The 21,495-nt window shown below is 40.1% G+C and overlaps 2 protein-coding genes across 2 annotated transcripts; one reads left to right on the forward strand and one right to left on the reverse strand.

Moving 5' to 3' along the window:
- Nucleotides 1-3,279: 3,279 nt before the first annotated feature.
- On the reverse strand, nt 3,280-5,751 carry LOC134040915 (homeobox protein Hox-A13a). Its single transcript, XM_062487086.1, has 2 exons — nt 5,079-5,751; nt 3,280-4,826 (listed from the first exon to the last, which is right to left on the reverse strand). Exons 1-2 carry the CDS (start codon nt 5,740-5,742, stop codon nt 4,579-4,581), a joined length of 912 nt encoding a protein of 303 aa, XP_062343070.1. The 5' UTR covers nt 5,743-5,751; the 3' UTR covers nt 3,280-4,578.
- Nucleotides 5,752-16,204: 10,453 nt separating this feature from the next.
- Nucleotides 16,205-18,568, forward strand: evx1 (even-skipped homeobox 1). The gene is made up of 3 exons (XM_062445785.1): nt 16,205-16,571; nt 17,464-17,696; nt 18,041-18,568. Exons 1-3 carry the CDS (start codon nt 16,205-16,207, stop codon nt 18,566-18,568), a joined length of 1,128 nt encoding a protein of 375 aa, XP_062301769.1.
- The last annotated feature ends 2,927 nt before the right edge of the window (nt 18,569-21,495 follow it).

The following is a 21,495-nucleotide window of genomic DNA, read 5'->3' on the forward strand; positions in this document are numbered from 1 at the left end:
CAAGGCACTTCACCCTACTTGCTTCGGGGGGAATGTCCCTGTACTTACTGTAAGTCGCTCTGGATAAGAGCGTCTGCTAAATGACTAAATGTAAATGTAAAATGTATATAACGTAGTTTATAGGCTATTCAAATTGTTCAATTGCAGACATGAAACAAATCAGGAAATTCGGGTGCGTAATCCACACAACAAAGTTTTCATGCATAGGCCTACTAAAAGTGTTTCGTGGGTATTTCGAAGTCATAGGCCTTTTCTGAGGCCTATAACACTGTGGGACTATATGGAAAGTTCATAACAAAAAAAACAACGAAAATTTGTCAGCTTCTTTTTACATAGTTGTAGGCCGTCTGCTGAATACGGAGACATTTTGCTTAAAATATTGGTCAAGTGTTTTGTATGACCGTGATAAAGGCCTTTGATCAGTTTGCGGCCATATAGGCTTTTGTTACATTTATTTTTAGCTTCTGCCGATATTCCTCTATGAGGTTGTCTCAGCTACATGCTTTCAAGTCTAAGTCAAAGCTATTTGTATATTACTTTCTGGCTGAAGGTTGCAACCCTCCCCTCCATTACCGAGAGAGACAGCGAAGGTCAATGTAAAGAGCATGGTATTAGCCTCGGCCTTCATTCACCTTGGCTGACAGACTGACGGAAATAAATGTTCGGCTCTATTGACAATGTAAAGGATTTCTACGTCAATAAGATAGACCTACATCCTTTTTCATCTCTGTTCTCTAAAAAGAAAAGCATAAGTCCTATCTTGATGTTTGAATTGTCTGATGAAGTGAATGGCTAAATCATAGAACCAGACAAAAATAATATAACATAGACTATAATAGACGTTTCATTATTCACGGTAATGAAAAGGCTTTGTCTAGGCTTTGTCCAAATCTTAAAAACGTTATTAAGATCTGATCCTGCCGCATAAGAGATCTATAATGGATCATGTACTAAGGAATTCACTTGCCCATTTTCCATCTATCTCGAATCAATAGGACAGTTCGTAATACAGAGCTCTCCGAACCTATGTACATGCTACACATTTCATCTCAACAGAGAATGACAAATTGATTTGTTACTTGGTAGGCTAAAGAAATAGACTGTAATTCCCCGTTTGGCCTTTGGGTGGAAGCAAACCCTAACCATGCCACTAAGCACATTCTGACATTCTGGGGGTAAACAGAATGAAAATCCAGTCCAGCCTGGACCGTTTTTATTGCCACCACAGTTTGAATTTCTCTCTAAGAGTTGCGTGCGCGCTCGCGTATGCTGCGTCTGAGTGTCTTAGGTAGAAAGTGTTTCTAATGTCAGTTGAAGGCCGAAGAACTAACCCACGTGCGAAGAACAACCATCGTCAGTGCCAGTGTTGATATATTTTCCGAAAGCATCGTTATTTACATTGCACATAAATTCCATGGGAAGATAACGACGGTTTCGAAGTTGTTAGTCCATATGATCGTTGCTGCTCTGTAGCTGTAGGTGCACCCTACAGCTTCCTTCAGCATCTGAAAATTACCTCAAATTATTTTACAATAATCTACTGTTTTCATATTAATTTGATAGACGAAATCAAGGTGAAGTTGAATAAAACATTTAATAACTGTATCAGTTATTAAAGTATCGAAAGAAAGTTAAGGAGCCTAAATGTGTTAAGGATGAACTGTTCACGTGCATGGACCATTTTGGTCATAACATTAGAAAAAATGTCCGCCACGCTTTAAGACCTAGGCTATACTCCTGATTGACTAGTCAGCTGTGGCCCTCGCTCAAACATTTTGGTATAGATAATTCTTTAATTATATTTTAAGTGAGATATTTTCATTTTTGTGACAGAAACTTGGAGTTTGGAGTGCATCTCAAAGAATTCAACGAGGATAAAGTGGTTCAACTTCCAACCTGGAGGTTGGTTCAACCTCAGCAGTGTATTCAAATTACGTTAAAGAATGTATCTGCTATACAGGAGAAGCATGTATCTTAGTTGATATATGAATATGGATCATGTTACCAAGCTTTGTCAGACAAACCCTAGACTTGACATATGCGAATAAGGCATTATTTAAGATTACATTCAGCACCTTGGACAGCCCTTTTAAAGATTTACTGACGCACTAACAATCAATCCACGTGCTGGGTGGAAAACCGGTGGCTTTATATGCATCGACCTCGACCATCTTATCGGGTAACCGGGCCCTAGATTTCACTGAAATGTCCATAACTGAGTAATCTACAATGTAGCAATGATAGACATTTTCAGATAACATTGAGTATTTTCCTAGTATACTAGTAAAATACATTATAGTTTAAGATACTAGTTGACTATTTGTAGAAGTTCATGGTAGGCAAATTAAATATATTAATTTTTGACTAAAAGAGACATAGGAACAGGCTACCATAGTGAATAACACCTAAACCTAATATGACACCTATGCCGAAGCCTTTGGCCTCCAACCAAGTCGATCTAACAAGGCTGCAAGGATAAACATTTCAAATTATCAAAGGACAGTGTCGAGAGAGGTCTGAAACGTTAGAATTTCTTTCCGTTTTGGTTCCATATTGTTATTTTTATAGGCTTTTATGGGCTTATGTAGGATACAAGAGAAATGTCTCTCTTCTAGAAGACAATCTAACTAAAGTGAGGAGGCAATAGAAAAAATATATTAATGTGTCTCTTTTGCATGCAAGCCTGAAGCTGCATCAATTCAGATGAGCAAATAAATAATGTATGCCTAATTTGGTCAGACATTAATTAAGAGTAAGACTAATGCATGATTCATTTAATGACTTAATTTTAGACATTTCCGTCTAATGAACACTGTAAACATTCATGGCTTGTGGTATTGGTGATAAGGTCAGGCTATTAGAATCTGTGATAACCATTTTTATTTGAAAACGTTTTCCCCTAATAATTAGGCTAGCAGTAGCAATAGCCTATAGGTCTACGTTGCATATCTAGGAAGTTTAACGTTTTTAAGAAACAAAAATACTTTACCATTCAGCATTATGCTAAAGCTATAGGCCTTTAATGCTATATTGGCTGTATTAAAAGCTTTCGTCTGAAAAATTCTATGAGAAATGTACTGGGTCTATAGAATAGGCTAACTTTAGACTGACTTACGTTATTTCAAAACAGTTAGTAGGTACCATATCTTTTTGTGTGAAAATAAACGTTATCAAGTCAGACAAAACCACTAGGTTTTTGTGTGACTTTATAACCCAGCTAATTTAACAATATAACGGATCATACAAAAATGTTTAAGAGAAATAACTAATAGACCAAATACAGGCCTTCATGCCATTAATAGACCTATACGAACATGAGTCGTATTTAAATAATCTAAAGCATGAACACCGCTCATTTTTATTTTTTGAAAAATATTAGTAGCAGTGATGGTGGTATTAGTATAAATTTAACAGTGGTAGACGGCGTTCAGTGGCGTAACATGGCATTGGCGTATCGAAAAGTCAAGTTTGAAAAAGGTTACAGGGTTTACAGTCCACCACTGGATGGCAATGTTGGCTTATAATTCTGCACAGTCTAACTAAAGACACAATTCCTCTCTTGTTAAAGTGAAATGTTTCAAGATATAGTCAGACTAGAAACATCAACAGTTGGTTATGTTATCACATCCAGATATAATTACGTTTAAAGTAATTTCGACCAGCCCGCTTTAACGCCCACACATTTCTGTTTACTTAGGCCAATATATATGGGCTTCCCCTACTTTTTTTACACGTAATAATTATACCATTTACATAAATAGATACATTTGCCAAATTATAGACATTTGTACCAATTTAGTGTGTATAAAGATTCTGGTTACAGTCAAAGTAGAGGTCATTAGGCTAATTCAGCAAGGTCCATGTTTTATTAGGACGGATTTTTGTTGTAATACTTTCATATCGACATGATTTTACTAACACATATATAGCCTTAACATACTAGATATCAAGTCTGCATTTACTTTTATATACATCCACATTAATACACACACACAATATAAAAGCTATGGTTCACGAACATACAGTTCCCAGACGATTATCTATGCACAACAAGAATAATTGATCCATGGATTCGATGTGATCGAGAACGTCGGGTCTGAACTTCGTAAGCACAAGTCTATATTTTAAAGGGAAGTGGAATCGATTAATATTTAACAAGGAGGTCTAAAATTCTAAAGTCCGTCACTTCCTGTGGGGTTTCAAACCACTGAATAAAGCTACAAATAAAAGGTAGCTACACCACAAAGGCCTAGACCACTGGATGTCTGCTTTCCTGAGCTTAGGTTTTGGCTACTACTGCATGCCATAAAAGTCGCATAAAACCATACACTCCATTCCTCTTGATATGAACTTCACACATCATAACAATATTTTACAACAGGGAAGGTACAGCGTCATGTGCCTATTTTAGGTCCAAATAGGTCCAGTAACTCATTTGGCTAAGTAGACATTTGTGAAACATGTCCACAGAATGTTTGTTCTTCAAATCGAAAAGCGGAGTGAGCTTGTGTGTGTGTGTGTGTGTGTGTGTGTTGGGGGGGGGGGGGGGCATTTAATTCCAATCGTTGTTCGTCAAAACTAGCTGATGGTTTTCACTTTAGTAACGACCTTTTTTTCCTTTACGCGTCTGTTTTGAAACCAGATAGTGACTTGTCGTTCGGATAGGTTCGTCTGTGCTGATATCCTCCTTCGTTTGTCCTTCGTAATAAATTTATTGGCGGCGTACTCGCGTTCTAGTTCCTTCAGTTGCACCTTGGTGTATGGCACGCGCTTCTTTCTTCCACGTCTGTAGGAGCCTGCGTCCCCTCCAGCATGAGACACTGTGTCTAGCAGGGAAAAGGAAAAACAAAAAGTTATCCTGTATCCTGTTTTCAGTCGATCATACTCACACACATGCAAATGTTTTCATCCCAGTTTTACTAAAGGGATCACGGAGAATTTACAATAGCCTCATTGTAAGTTCTCATTGTAAATTACGCATTAAAAAAAACTTCATCCACAAATGTCGTAAACATTTGTATATACATGGGAGGTTGTGTGACTAAATGCATAAATACTTATATATTTTATTCATTTACCTGATATTGATGATTTCCACATGTGGCCGGGCTGTGGCTGCTCCTTGGCACAGTAGACTTGTCCGTTCCAGCCATTAGTGGTGAGAGTCCACGGCTGATAGCTCTCCATAGGCAGAAGGGTTTCGTGTCTGGCTTCTGCTGGCCCGCTCATGGTTGGCACCACGGGCACGTCCAGGTAGCCAGACACTGGCTGGTAGGGGCCTGAGGCATAGCTTGGATAGAAGGCGAACTCTTTTGCCCGAGAGTTGAAGTCATCGGCCGATCCGGATGTGTCCATGTACTTCTCCCCGTACACAGAGGGGGGTTGAGTGCCGCACGACTTAATGCTGCTGTGATGAGACATTCTGCACGGATAGTAGCCACTACCGAAATATCCATAGGGCAGGGACGCACTTGACGAGCTCTGCGCGGCCGAACATGGGCTGCACTGCTTTGCTGGCTCGCCCATGCCCGAAGTGGGGACATCAGTCGACGAGTATGCAGTGCTCGGTGCCAACGACGCTGGATGCGCCATCAGATTCCTGCATTGGTTCGCCGCAAAGTTACCTCCAGCAAAACCGCCGTCCATGTTCTTACTCACTTCATCGGAAACCCCGCCGTTGTCGTAGAGGAACATCACCGATGGGTCGACCCAGCGAGGACGGAGGAGCAGTGACGTTGTCATAGCACGACATCCAACATTGAGGCTTCTGGCTCTTTTTTAAAAAGCTCAGAGACTGAAAAAAGGAGATACTGATTCTGAGACAGTACTGGACTCTGACGCGCACGGGTGCAGAGAGGGCGTGCCATCATTGGCCAAGACATGGCCACGTGATATGCAAAGAGGACGATAAACATCTCCCAATGCAGATAATTAAATGTAGAAAAATGCGGCGTTGTAAGATGATCCTACCTATCAAGGGATTTGGCTTGTCTTTTTGCTTTTCAAAAGTAAGGGGTTTATTGAATAATGAGTAAATCTTTAAAGACATCTTAAAATATAACCTTACATTTTAAAACCACGAATGAGTGTACAAAGATTTGTTTGAAATGGCACTCGACTGGGTCTACTATGCTTTAAAGCGCGACGTAAATTATATCAAGGCATTGCCTAACTATTTCAACGACAGTGAATCTTTCATTTGGATCCCTGGCTTTTGCCTTCTTGAGTATATTGCCTTACGCACAGTTGGAGCACACGACCGTTTCTGGACATTTTAGATTGTTTCAAGTGGACAAACGTAGGCCTACATTTGCCATAGACTCACTGAAATATGTCTGTTGAAACTGTCGTGCGTGTCCATTAAAATACAGACAATTCCATAACACTAGCCACTAAAATACTGTTAGAACTTGGTCATCTGCTGTATTAACATGCAGTAATATTTGGATAGAAGCGTCTTTAATGAATGAATTAAAAATGTGAATGTGTTATTTGAAATAACAGACGATATTCCCCTATTGAGTTGTCTCATATTTTCAAGGATGGGCTAACCTTGCCCGTTGTCTTAGTCGTGTGAGCACATTTACAACACATTTTGTAAAGATGAACGAATAAACCAATGTGAATGAGGCACGCGCTTATTTTAAAATAGCAAATGCTGCACACACTTTACACATGTTCTTATTTGTTCGACTGGTCCCAAGGTATTGCAACAACCAAAGCGACAATTTTGTCTAATAAGCGCAGTAGATGAAAATGTGGACCTTGGGTCCGAGTTTGTCGATGTCCAGAACTTTCCAGTCGTATTTACATGCAAAGACAGAAAACGGGCAACGCGGGTTTTACACGTGTGACGCGGCTAAAGGCCAAGGTCAAGTTGAAAGTTGCTGTCTAGCCGCTGAGCCTGTTGGGCTATTGAGCCTTTGAAGGACCTGTCTGAGCAATTGAAAAGGGCGGAAAAGGGGTGAGAATTCCTGTCCGAATGAAAGCTTTGGAGGGCATTAACTTTAACAGTCATTTTCTATGTTCAACGTTTTTCGGTATGACTTTGGAGGTAGGTGGATTGGTGGACTTGGTTGTTGCATTTTGTTACAAAATATAACCGGAATCCTCACATTTGTTGGTTTACCGGAGAGTGTGAAACAACAAAAACAAAAAAAACAACATGTGAAAATGATGCGATTTCTCAAAAGAAGGTCCGGCCTTACAGACCTGTTCTGTGTCTGGTCTGCTTGTTCGTGTTTACGATCAGTGGTTCTCCTTCCAAGGGGTGTTGTTGTAAGTAAACCACGTAGGCTATCCATTGTATCCTCAGCTAAAGAAACATAGGCCTGAATTTGGCCCATCTGTTCAGACTCAGCAATGCAACACCACATTTTTTTCAATTGGTTCAAACCTAAATCTATTATGGATGAAGTGTTTATGTATGAAGCGATCAATATACCACAATTTGGGCAAAACTAAAACATAATCATTTAGAAGTATCGTACGCAATAAGTTTCAGAGTTTTAAATGGGAAAGTATTTTTGTCCAACATCATAACAGTATTGTGTTAAAAAAAATCACATTTGTCTAAGCAAACATAAAAATCTCACTTTGTGATTTTTATATTAAGGATATATTTTTCATTTGTATAGCCTATAAGAACAGTGCAATAACGTTGTACCGAATAACGGTTAAAGTTGTCAAGTCGTGGATAACTGAAAAAAGAATGATGTCAAGTTTAATTTAACAATTTAAACAGAGCCTTTACTGTTGGTAAATATTAAAATGTGACTTGTGGAAATTGTGATGACAATGGTAGGCCTATAGATTAACGGTTGAAAAAAAATACACTGTGAATGGCTGAACAAGCTAAACGTGATCAGACTTAGATTTCGGTTTCATTTATATGCAGGTATTGACTTAAGGTGTAATATTGAAGTACATCGATGTGCTAAAAACAAAACGTAGGCTACTTTTACTATCAAGGTAAACATTTGTGTTGCATCATCATGCTCCACAAGTTCAAAATATGTCCATGCCAAGTTGAGAGATCACAGTAAAACACCCACAGCATACATTAAACAAATATTACATTTTTATGTATTGCAATAAAGAGATTTTGTTTTTGGTGGGACCCATTACATGAAAAAATAAAAACAAGGTAGGATATTTATGCATTTTGTAATGTATTTTATGAAACTATTCTATGAACTACTAGGCCTATGTTACCCAGTGCTATGTTACCTAGCACTGGGTTTAGGGTTATAGCCTACATCTACACTTGTCTCGTTTGGTTTCAAATATGTGACTTTGATAATCGATAGCAGAGTATGGGATCAAAATGATCTTGCATTCTTTGTTGTTTGAAGGATTACAATGACCGGATAATATGTTTACATTGGCCTAAATAAGTATTCACAACGGCATTTACAAAACAGTCTACAAAGACATCCAGGGTTTAAAAAACAACAAGGTGCCAAAACAGTGTCAAACAAAGAGCTGTCACACAGACGCATGTGGTCCGTTTTCAGCCAGTGGTCAGACCAGACATTCTAGAATGGCTGCGAGGAGCAGACCACCTCCGTGTGCCAAAACAATGGCCAGACACTCAACAGCCAGACCATGTTTGTGAGGTCATCAGTCCTGGACATTCAAGGCATTCCTATATTTCGCGTCGAATTGTATTTCCAATGTCACAGAAACACCATTACGCAGTCTAAATGTTCTTAAAGATATGCGTTTCATTAGTAATATTCCTGTTGGTAAGGTAATATGTCAATCCTTCAATTGACTTCCTCGGTGCGATAGGAAAGTAGATGTTTGTCTAAAATGTCGAGTACTAGCCTATCGAAAATGTTTTGTGGTCAAAGCAGAGAACCTCAAGGCGGCCTGGCGCTTAACTTGACCGTGATGGAGCTCAAAAGGACGAAACCGTAGGCTACATTGGAAAACAATGATCACAAGGCGTGCTTTTGAATCTTGTGACTGACAGTCAAGTTTTTGGTCTGCATGTTTAAGTTTCACCAGTAGAACCTAAATATTATGTTAACGGGCTGTTAAAACTACAGTATATGTAACCTACACATTAAGTCATTTATTGGTACGATGGAATCCCAGTTAATATATTGGCCTATAGTTAATTTCAATGAAATTCCAGCCGCTAACCATTAACACTACTGTGGTTCTATAATTTGTAATGTTACCTTCAGAGTTGCAAGCACAAAGATCAAGGCTCGGCCTATAGATTAGCCTATATGTTTCGCCATTGTTTACTCATCAAATATAGTTCTAGATCTGTCTATTTTACCAAACGATTAAACGATATTTAACAAATTCACCTTGTTGTTGCATAGGCCAATAAACCGATTTTTCCCCCCTGTTTCAAAGTATTTTCGTTGTTGCAAATTCGTTGCTGTAGTAAAGAATTGCATCTATTGAATAGGCTACTATGTGTGCACATATGAAACCATGAGAATGTAAACAAAAAGGTAGCCTATGAACAAATCCATTACGATTTGACTCACGAACAATGTATAGGCTAGGCTATATCAGGCTTAGGCTATATTATTGGACTGCACTCTCCATTTCGTCACACACAGGGCCTAAGGGTTCGATTATATTCTATTATGGGCTACAAAATCGTTTTTCGGTATATTATATCCAAAAGTCTGAAAATGGCCTGCGATGTGATCGAAATCCTTCTTTTTTTTGTACGCGATTATTGGCTGAAAGTTGGAACGTATCAATTTGCATAAGACTATTCTAAATTTTGCCAATTCAGTCAATCTAGACCTATAGGCTATCTATTGTAAACAAATCTCCAAATCCAAAATTAAATCGCAATCAGTAGGCCAAATCGCTTTTTTTTCTGAGTTGAATTTCAGTCAACCATTTATCAACGACAATTTTGAAAAGAGCAATTACATCATGCTATGTTTCATCTGTCAGCCCATAGGCCTACCTTACTTTCAACTCATCCGTTGGTTCACATTCAATTTAACTCGCACCAATGAACCCTTTTAACGTTCACATAGGCTACTAAATTGTAGGCTACTAAATTGTAGGCTACAACAGGCTGGAACATTACCAAGCGTTTAAAATGGTATAGGTTCCGAATGACAGGGGTCTCGTAAACATGCCTTCACTGTTATGCAATCAAACATGGTAAAAAGCCGGACAAAATACAATCTAACAATCAAATGATTCATCTGGGCAGTAGGCTACGATGAAATACCTACTTTTTACCTCCACAACTGGAAAAAGTAGGCTACGATAGGCCTACTCTGGATAACCAGCGTCATTTGGAAAACCCACGTTACTCAATTGGATAAAAGGAACATTAATAGTTATACTGGACTCATATCTATGAAACTATAACATTTACGATGTAAATAAATACGCATTATGTTAAGGTGGCACCAGGTGAGAGATGCATGTGTCACTGTTGAGTGGCTAGCAGTGGTAAACCCTCTGCCGTAGCTACTGCAGATTTAATAGGGTGATTTGGGCCCATAGTTCTCACTAGTTTGGTAAGCTCTTCGTGTAGGATAGGACAGTTAATAGAAGTAGCTATATGAAGGCACGAAAAGCGATAAAAAGGGACTTAACACCAAAGTACTTTCAAACTCTAGTCACCTCGCATTCTGCAGGCTATCCAGGGCGCGTTCCAAGGTCAACGCAGTTAAAGCACTGGTAACTGCGTCATCCAGTTTCAAGGCCAAGTTGAAGCAAGAGAGAGGGGTGGGGCAAGAAGGACATGATTGTTGCTCTTCGTTTGGATTATACGCCTTAACTTACTGACTGAATAAACAAATAAATAGATGTGAGATTGAAAATATTTCGAAGTCAAAAACTAACGTCTGTAGCTCAATAGCCAATTACTCTGGAACCTCTGGAATACCTGCGCAGACTAAATGGTCAAGTTCAAGTTGGGCCTGCTAGTAAAACTGGAGGGGCACATTGTGTTATGTCTGTGGAGGGGGAGGGGGCTTCCTTCGCTTTGGTCGGAACGAGAATTAGACACTATGCTAGTCCACAAATCATTCCATGGCCTTTGCCTAAATGGCAAATATAGGCTGAAACACATACTGGAGATAAAACTTTTCATATTTAGTCAACACAAAGTCATTGAAAACGTCCCCAACGCAATGGAATCTAGGCAGAGATGGTTAGACCAGTAATTCGTAAGACCTGAAGCCATCCGGTGTCGTCCTATCTAAAACACACATAATAAAATGTCACTACTGTAAACGAACAAGGCCAGGACTGGGGTTGTGCAAAGGCCATTGGAGTCATTATCTTGGAGGGATCACAAGATATATCTATATTTCATAACTTCTGAAAGGCAACAATACATAGGGGTGCATCCTTCTCTTTAGGTTACAAGCGTAGGCCTATATGCTTCTTATCTATGTTTTTTTTTGTTGCAAAACCCATACCCAATCCATGTCTTTCCATAAAAACACGAGTGCAACCATTTTAAGAATTAACATGATGTGGACTAGGTCCTAATAGGGAACAAATGTTCCAAACTATAAAGACCTTTTCAAATAATACATATTTCTATTATTATATGTAAAAAATAGTTTACCTAACAATTAGGCTATTTTGATTTAAAAATACACAGACGTTAGGTGAATCAACATTTAATATGTCAAAAATTAATACTGAGCGATATGGCGGAGACAGGTCAGCCATGCCCATGTCAACACTTGTGGGCACTTTTGTTTATCAAACGTGAAACTTGTCGACTGACTATATAATTTTCTTCATATAGTGTTATAAACTAATGTTTATCAAGTTTGAGAGATATAAAAAAAATCAGTTCTGCCTGTGATTAGTTGTTGGTTCAGTTAATCTTTGCCAAATTGCCAATGGTTGTACAACTGCACACATTAATCTAAACGTTCTCATTGCATTGAAATGTATCAATCATTTCGCCATGCATTTCGCCAAAATACGAGAATTCAACGGTTATTCTCTTCTCTGATTGAAGTCAAATAAGTGTAATCTTAAAGGAATGCGTGGCTGTTGTCAAAGCGGCTGTGCGGCCAGTTTCTCCCGTGTAAACTTGAAAGGAGTTTATAGAAATGCAGACACGGCTAAATGTAAAGGGACAATAGGCTTTTGACCAATATAAAGTTTAAAATCGTATATCATTAATAGTCAATTTTATGGTAAAATGTGTTATTTAACTCTAGCCTATGCGTATTCAAATGTGGCTCATTGCTAGATGCTGGTTTTGTGCAGTTGAATGGAAAAATACATAGATTCAATCGGCCTAATGCTATTCATATCAAATTCAGTTAACGTCTATCCAACCAAACGCCTCCGTGGTTCAGACAGGTAGATAGAGAGGTGAGGGGAAAAAAGGAAAATAGATAAAAGTGAGTGAGTGAAAAAAAGAAAGGCGGGGTACTATGAGTTAGTGTTTGTCTGTCTGTCTTAGGAGTTGGGGTGGGAGGGAGTGAAGAAAGCAACTCGTTCTTTTCAGTCGCAGAAAATCGTTAAAGATCCAATGTCGTATCTTTTTTGAACAGGCGAGGGCGCACGAGGCCAGCGAAGGCTACTGAGTATGTCCCGGAGTGGCATCCCAGCATCACTCCTTTCTCACTGCGACCCACTGACGTCATTCACACAGTGTCCATGCTGTGACAAGAGAAACTAGAGAGGGTACAATTTCGGGGGAAATTGTAGGGTGTGCTTGCTTGCGTCGGTTGCACAGGGGTCCGTTTTTGAATGACATTTTTACAACTGATTTCTGTATATTTTATATGAAAATGCATAGTTATTATTTATAAAGATGAAATAGATTTTTTTTTTTAAACAGACAAAAATGCTGCTCATTTACAACTGAAAATACGAGTGAAGTGTAGAATGAAATAGATGTCTTCTCATTTCCCCTGCAAGAGGCAGCCTCATCGTTGAATCAAAACGAATACATTTGGCAGACCGGTGTAAACATTGACCTAATCTCTATGACTTAAACGTCATTTTAAGTTTTTCCCTTCTCGTGATATTTTCAGGCATGTAGCCTACTCATTGCATTCATTCATTAATAAAGAACCCCCTTTGAAGATTATTCTACGACTTTACCCGGCAGTAGAAGATGGAATCGCGATTCAAACAGTACCATCTGCTAACTGAAAATATGCCCCCCAAAACGTAAATAAGCTTGACATTTATTTAGTGGAAAATCGCTCATTCATAAAAAGCTCACTGGTAGCGACCATTGTCAGTAACAACGCAAAATGCGATATAGCCCTGTGTGGAGAAGCTGCCCCGGTAAATTGTACTACTACGGTACAGTACTAGTAGACTACTGCTGTGTTCTTGGTAGCGATTGCGTTGGTTGAATTGGATTTAACGTTCCGTTGTATGGTTTAGGCTGAAATTAATTATTTTCATGAACAGATTGACAATGTTTAGGCTGTGGCATTGAAGTTCAGGTTAGTAGTTAGATAGACTTTTGATTTAAGTAAGGAGAGTGCCGAACATGTTCTGTCGCCGTTTGACTTCCTACAGCTGTGTAGATGTTTATGTAGTGTCTCGCATAGGCTACAGCATTGCAGTGATACACTGGATTGAAACCACAGGTAATGATAATTTGACCCATAAATCGTTTACTTGTAATCTAATGTCATAATAAATCCTACAACGAAAATGTATATGTGAGGAATGTTTATTTTAACGATTGAAAACAGATACATCATAGACCACTGTAGTATGTGTTGCCCGGGCAACACAGGCTAACGTCATGATGCTAATACTTCAGTGAAATAGTAGACTACTGTTTCCGAAAGTAGATGTACTTCCTTAATAATATCAGCTTATATTGTACATTACACATCACAATTGTGTGTCATATCACAAAGTAAAATGAGTAAATAGTTATCACCCTGGCCTCTTTGCTTGTGGCGTTTCTGCAGCTGACTTGCAGTAAAGCTATAGTTAGCCTAGCTATCCCCCAAGTTAACAGATGCGAAACGAATGTTCTGCCAAAGGTAGTCACGCGTGTTTTCGTGACGTTAGTGACGTAGTGACGTTAGTAACGTCAGTGACTGTGGCTAGCAAATTAGCCACCGTTAGCTTCACTTTTCGCCACAAAAACTTAACTTCAGCCTAAACCATGCAACGGAACGTAAATTCCAATAGAAGCAACTCAATCGCTACCAAGACGAAACTTTTGACACCTACTTTGTCTATGTAGGCCAAATATTGACTGAGTTTTAGGGGGGCAAAAAGAATAAAAATAATAATAATATATATGTGAGAGAACAAAGGTTGTGCTCTCGCCGAAGGCTTGAGCACACCCAATGAACATTGCTAACGCAGAATCTGATTAGTAGCCTACCTTACTTCAACATATACAGCTTTCTCAAAATCATAGTAATCCATTCTGAATACTTCAGATGTCAAGGGCAAAGGGTCAAGTGTAGGCTACTATTTGATTTTATACATAAATTGTATTAAATTATTTATTTTAGTTGTTCACATGGGTAGCAAAAATATAGGAGTATCAAACTATTATTTGCAGAAAAGGCTTGAAAATGTCGAGATTAATTTATATGCCATTCATCCTCCTTTATACATGATCGAATCCAGTTTCTAAGTCAGGTATCTCAAGACCAAGTCCATACTATAGCCTTAGCTTCAATAGCGTTAAAGGTTTCCTGCACTCACTGAAAACATTGAAAGCTTAGAGAGGTATCAAGTTCAAACCCCAAAGGCCATAGCCTAGCCTTAAGAGCCATTTCCTTTATCGTTGTGTTTAGTGATGTTTTACTGCACAAGAGAACACATCAAAGGGAGCGGAGGAAACGGCCCCAACCCCGACAGCATGAACATAATGGCTTGGACTACGCATGTGCAATTATCCAAGGTACACGAGTCTGCGCTGTTCTTTGCTTCAACGTTTGCGGCGTTCTATGGTTCTAGGACCTAGACTCGGCAGATAAAAATAGATATCCCAAATATGCAGATTTCAGTTCAACTTCATGACTACTTGTATTATCAAAAGTTGGCTTTCTATTGGTCTGATCTGTGGAGAATTATAGTAATGAAACATAACTGGCCTTAAAATTAGCCTCGCCCATGGCATGATAAACAGTTATAAAGAAAAAAATGTTTGGAACACCTTTATTGGAAAGTCTTTTAGGGATATTGTAATCGAATGATCCAACGCTGCCAGTAAAGTAGACTACAATAGATTACATTCTGGCAAGATAGTGTAGGGAAATATCATTTCAAGACATACAACAAGTCTAATTTAACGTCCTGTCAACGTCCAGCCTAAATGTGGCTCTGTTCTGAGTAATATGTTATTCAGTCTGTAGACATGATATGTTGTATGTTTTGTTATCTTAACTCTGACCACAACGACTTGACCTTAGAACTCTTCACTTGACATCACTTTGGAGGGTGAAGAGAGAAAAGGGGGCGCAAGTGGAGTCCTTCCATTAAGTCTGACGCCGACTGTTCAATTACGCAGAAGCGTTAAATGACCCATGTGCTTAACCCCAAATATGAATTTTCATTTGACGCATCATTCTTGTAATAACTGCAAAGTACACTTCCCCCACCTAGTTTAAGGCTTCCTGTTGATAATGATTCGTGAGGACTATAGCTTAGACTTAATAATACTAATACTGGATAGTCTTATGGGAGGACAATTTAAACCCAGTGTGAGATGTTGAAGTGATGGTGCAGAATGGCACGATGCTGCATGACCACACATCATTTCAGCAGCTTGTCTCTCTGCATGTCACTTTATCTTTCCCAAATCATAAATAGCCTACGATCTGATGGCTATATTCTCGAAACAGACATATGGCCGTTGGTCTTTATGCCTCTATCTCAAAGCTGCTTGCTTTCTATTAGCGGTCCAGCCCGGCATCTCGTCGCTGTGATTGCTGGTTCTGTTTATACACAACCAATCGATGCGTGGCGTCATCAGGGGTACCGTTATGACGACCGCCCTATTAAGAATGACAGCTCGAGAAAGAGAGGGCAAACGGTGATCCCTCCCAGAGCTCGTGCCGCACTCCGAAGCGCTCGTCTCTCAGGGTCAGAACGCACTACGTCTATTCTTTCCTCTCCCCTCTCACTTCCTCTCCCCTCTCACCACGCAACTCTTCGTAGCCACTGTGTCACAGAGATCATACTACTTGCTAAATTATTTGGCGCTTGCTTGGTTCCGTGCGTGTTCTTTCTGTCGGTAATGGAAAACAGAAAGGATATTCTTTCTGAGGGAGGTCAGCTTGGCACCGCGGTTGGCAAAACGGGCTCTAATTTGTCGGAAGCAATAGGAAGCCCCGTGCGAGAACCACGGGGAAAAATAGTCCACAGAAACTGCACCAGTCCTGGAGCCTCGCCGTGCTCAAGAGACAGAGCGGACGAGGAGGTGGATAGCACACGGAGAAGCTTGTGCGCCGACGTAAGGCCGGTTATCATGTCATCCTCTACCGAGAGACCTCGACACGATCACAATAACAAAGACGGGAGCAGCACCGATACAGAGTCAGACTTCTATGAGGAAATTGATGTCAGCTGCACACCAGAAAGCATGGACTACCCTAACGGAAAAGGTAAATCCCACGACACCCCAATTTTGTTTGTTACAAGCATGCATTGATAATATTTTGACAGTTAACTAATTTCATAGACTTAACTGACTGTTACTGTCACTCTAATGTATCTACCATTTGCCTTACATGTGCGGCATCTTTTGGATTCGGTTAATCATCTTACAAAACGTAGCCCAGTAGAGAACAAAAGCTGATTAAAATTACTTCCTGAAAATAAGGCAGTAGCTCAATTGTATAGTTAATTGCAAAATATTAACATTCGTGTTGCTTATACGCTGATTTCAAGGCTCTTAGTCAAGGCTATTTGCATGCGCATGCGAGGGTGACAACCACACGTTTAAAAGGATCTTAAATAGTTAGCCTGGTTCCATTATAAATAACAGAATCTACTAAATGACCAAACCTTAAAAATAAATGACAAAAGTGTCAAAGGAAATAAATACATTCCCATTCTTTTGGTTACGGAAGTTTCATAGGATTTAACCCAGCGAGAACACTGGATGTAGTCGTAAAAAATCACACTCTAATATTGTTGTCAATTCAATTTTGGCCTAAAATGTTAAGGCTAAGCCAATGTTGAACGAACGACCATAGGCTTCTCTGCATTTATGAACATTTTAGGCCTTTTTTACTAAGGCTGTCACATTCTCTGTAACAAGGCTTAATCATTGAATGTAGGCTGCTGTTATCTTGACGGAATAGTCTTTGTTTTGTATTGTTTGCAATTATTTGACTATGGGATTGAACATTTCTTCCAGACAATGTCCTATCGAAAAGGGAATGAGGGATATAAAAATCTAACGTCGACTTAGCATGTAGGATATTATACTATTGTTTCAAATAATGTGTCCACTATAACTGAATCGACAATTGTTTAAACAAACGATTTCAGGTCGAAATGGTGAGTCGCCAAGCCATCCAAGTGAGAGCATGGATTCTGGTAAAATCAACTCGAGCCAGGGCTCACTGTCATACGGGGCTGACCAGATGCGACGGTACCGGACAGCATTCACGCGGGAGCAGATTGGGCGCCTGGAAAAGGAATTCTACCGGGAGAATTATGTCTCCAGACCGAGAAGATGTGAACTGGCTGCTGCCTTAAATCTGCCAGAGACAACTATCAAGGTAGGCCCGTGTTCTTTCTAGTCTAGTTATTTGATACCACTCATAACAACAAAAAGGGAATTATTTAGTAAGTAAAATGTAGGCCTTCAGATGTCAAATTGCCTGGCATTTTTCTTCAACTACTCATAGGTAAAATGACATGTTATATATCTTATACATGTTGCAGTATTAATAATATTGGAGAACATATGTAAGCTTATTATTCCCACTGCAGGATTTTGAACCACGCCTAAAAGTGGCAAGGTTTTTTGACTGTATAGTCATATGTATAGTCACTATAAATCTATGCAGTTTAAGTCAGATTATGGTTAATAATTTACCCTGTCTGTCTGTGTGTTCTGTAGGTGTGGTTCCAGAACCGGCGGATGAAGGACAAGAGGCAGCGCCTGGCCATGACGTGGCCTCACCCTGCCGACCCCGCCTTCTACACCTACATGATGAGCCATGCAGCCGCCACGGGGAACCTGCCATACCCGTTCCCATCCCACCTGCCGTTACCATACTACTCTCACCTGGGGGTTGGGGCAGGCTCTGCCCCCTCCGCCACTCCATTCTCCAACCCACTGAGATCCCTCGACAGTTTCCGGATGTTGTCGCACCCCTATCAGAGGCCGGAGCTTTTGTGCGCTTTCAGACACCCTTCCCTGTACCCCAGTCCGACCCACGGCCTCGGTCCCGGGGGAAGCCCTTGCTCTTGTCTGGCCTGTCACTCCAGTCAATCAAATGGTCTTCCTCAGAGGCCTTCCGGATCGGACTTCGCGTGTTCACCGACTAGCAGGACTGACGCATTTCTGACGTTCACGCCGTCAGTACTGAGCAAGTCCTCTCCGGTGACATTGGACCAGAGAGAGGAGGTACCTCTGACTAGATAAAACGAAGAAAGCACGGTCACGCCCGTGCGGGGACTGGCTCAAACATGCGTAAAAGAGTACCATAAGCTTTTATCATGAGCTTTCTATCAACGAAAAAAAGCATAAACAGGAACCTTAACAGCATGAAAAACACGTTCATGTGGAGCAGTCAACATGACAGGTCTTGTGGCGCGCACCCGTACACCTGTTTTCACGCAAAGGACTAATGATTAACTCGTGGGCACGAAAAAAAGAAACAGTTTTTAAACTACATTGCAGCATAAAGTAAAATGTTCACATTATAATCCACCATTGAAAACACTTGCTAAATCTGTTTCAAAATCAGACAGTAAAATACGATGTGGGCGAACAAAAAACAGATATGATTTATTGAAGATTAATTTGGTGCAGCACTGGGTGGAGAGGGAATTACAGAAAAACGTTTAAATCTCTCTGATGGATGGTCTTAACGCTTTATCATTATTTGTAGTTTCTTCACGTGTCCAAATTGACCTACATGTATTGTTAGTTATACTAGAATGATGCTTTCCATCTCTCTTTTTAACAAGGGAATTTGTTAACAGACTGCACCGTCTCATTATACCCCTCGCTCTCCAGCAGCCCCTGACGGGCCGGGCCGAATTGTGCAGATGCTGGTAAAATTAGTAAGTGATGTATATGTACGTATACGGATAAATTTCGAGTGTTGAATTAATGATAATACCGTCAGGCACTCGTCGGCCGGGAGGGATCGTTGCTGCCAAACGGTAACAAGGCGCCAGGGGAACGGATTAGCTCACACAGCTTGACGGGGAAGAGGAGCGACGGAATCCAGAGAGGACGGGGAGAGGGGGATAGAGGGAGAAAGGGAGGAAGAGGTGAGCCGTTGGACAACCGCACAAGGCAATTTGAGCGCGTCTGAAGTGCCAATCTCTCCCAAGCCCTCGGCTAAACATTTACCACCTCTCTCCAGTCAAGTCGTATTATTTTGTAGTTTGTCCAATATCAATACAACCAAATGTTCAAGCTTGATTCTGATAATGGGCCTATACCAGGCTGTTACATTAATATATTTTTTGGGAAACGTTTATTTTGTCAATTCCTTGCTTAGCACTGCTTAGTTGAATGAAAATGATCCTGTCAAATTTGGGGCGAGGAGGGGGGGAGGGGGGATGGTGGACTACTAGAAAAAGATCAAGACAGCAGATTCACACAAATGTTTTCTTTTGCGTATTTTGTTGAATGTGTTGTTGGATTATTCTGGACGTGAATTTTGCAATAAACAGTCTTTTAAAATAAATAATTTTGAATGTTTTCTTCATACTCATTCAGAGGACACCATAAAACCAGGTTAGAGTAGACTCTGATAGCACACATAATTAGGGTCAAATTATAAAATAACCTGGCCGCATTTTACATTCGACCAATACAATTTGAGAGTGATTTCTAGTAGGCCTATAAGCAAATTGTCTTTGTAAAAGGGCCTAACAACTGCACGATTCTTGCTAATTAGTCGTTGTCAAAACAACAGTTTCTCTTGGTCTTGCTCTGATGGGAGCGTGAGATTGACCGTGACAGTTAAATAGTCCCGATTCCCAGGGCTCCTTTAATGGCAGTCATATTTTGTTTCAGATTGGCTAATAGACATGCCAGAATAAGTTGCTGCGGAAAGATATTGGAATGCAAAAAGATCGATGATAAACCGGCTCTACCAATCAGCGCAATCTTAATTGGCTGCATTTGGCGCGTAGCCTCATTGAGGTGCACGCTTTCAGTAAATTTGGATTCTCTAGGTGTAATGGGGCACTTTGGCTAGGCCGTACAGGTTCGAAGAACTTTCATAGCTGTTATCATCACAACCAGGGTGGATTATGGGTTATTTCTGCTAATGCAAGTGTGAGACATATAGGCTATAGGCCCACGTTCGTTTAGTATAACGAACCTCCTTGTGAATGCTTTCTCATAAGGCATTTTAACCTTATTCAGATTTGTAGGCAATAAACTTCACAGTCTGCCACAAATTGTATTAGCCTGCATTTTTCTTGAATATCTCTTAAGCTTCATATGCCACCTAACGAATTATTTATTATATATTTGGCTAAATGTATTTTTTAATGTGTAATTATATTTGCAAACGACATTATCCTACTTTCTCATCTAGCTATTGGTTTTCTTCTTTCAGAAATACCCTTTTTATTATAACCTATAACCACATGGCTATATGATTAAAATGATCTAATTATAATCAAGTGTTGGCTAATCGGTGATGGCAAGCTCTTCTTTCGCTGATGGCCTACCTGGTTTGTCACCAGGTAAAAGGTTCACTCTAATCAGACGGCCTCCGCGAGCCCCCTCCCGTGGAGCTCTCCTCCCTACGCGCCTGTGATTGATCGCCTTATTAACTGGAGTTCTTGTAAGTGTGACCGAGCTGATTAAAATGCATATGTTTGGAATAATGCACCGTTTAAGCCGCCCGGGTCGGGGCGAAACCACAAGGCAGATTTATCTAAGCTATCAGGCAATCTTAGTCTGATATGGATGCAGGACGCCAAAGAAAATTGGGTTTGGCTAGCCCATAATAAAACAGTAACATAAAATAAAGATGTAAACGCAAAAGGCCTCCATATGTAAATGCAAAGGCAACCTAAACGTTTCCTATTGGGCGTGGTGAGTTATTAACATGCTTGGACCTGATTTTGATTAGCTACACAACAGCAGTAGTGGGCCTTACCATACGATGGTTTTTGTAAACGTGCGTCACATAATGCCAGAATGACATAAAATGAGGAATATTGCAGCCACTTTTTACCCTACGACGCATGTGGATCCTCAGTTTGACTCTGAATCCTCAACGGCCTAATCCAACATCAACACGCCATTTAATCGCTGGAAGACAGTGTATGAGCGAGCTATAAGATATGATTGGCTTCTATATTGCGCACATAACA

Source organism: Osmerus eperlanus, chromosome 20 (assembly GCF_963692335.1).
Source record: "Osmerus eperlanus chromosome 20, fOsmEpe2.1, whole genome shotgun sequence".
NCBI lineage: Eukaryota > Metazoa > Chordata > Actinopteri > Osmeriformes > Osmeridae > Osmerus > Osmerus eperlanus.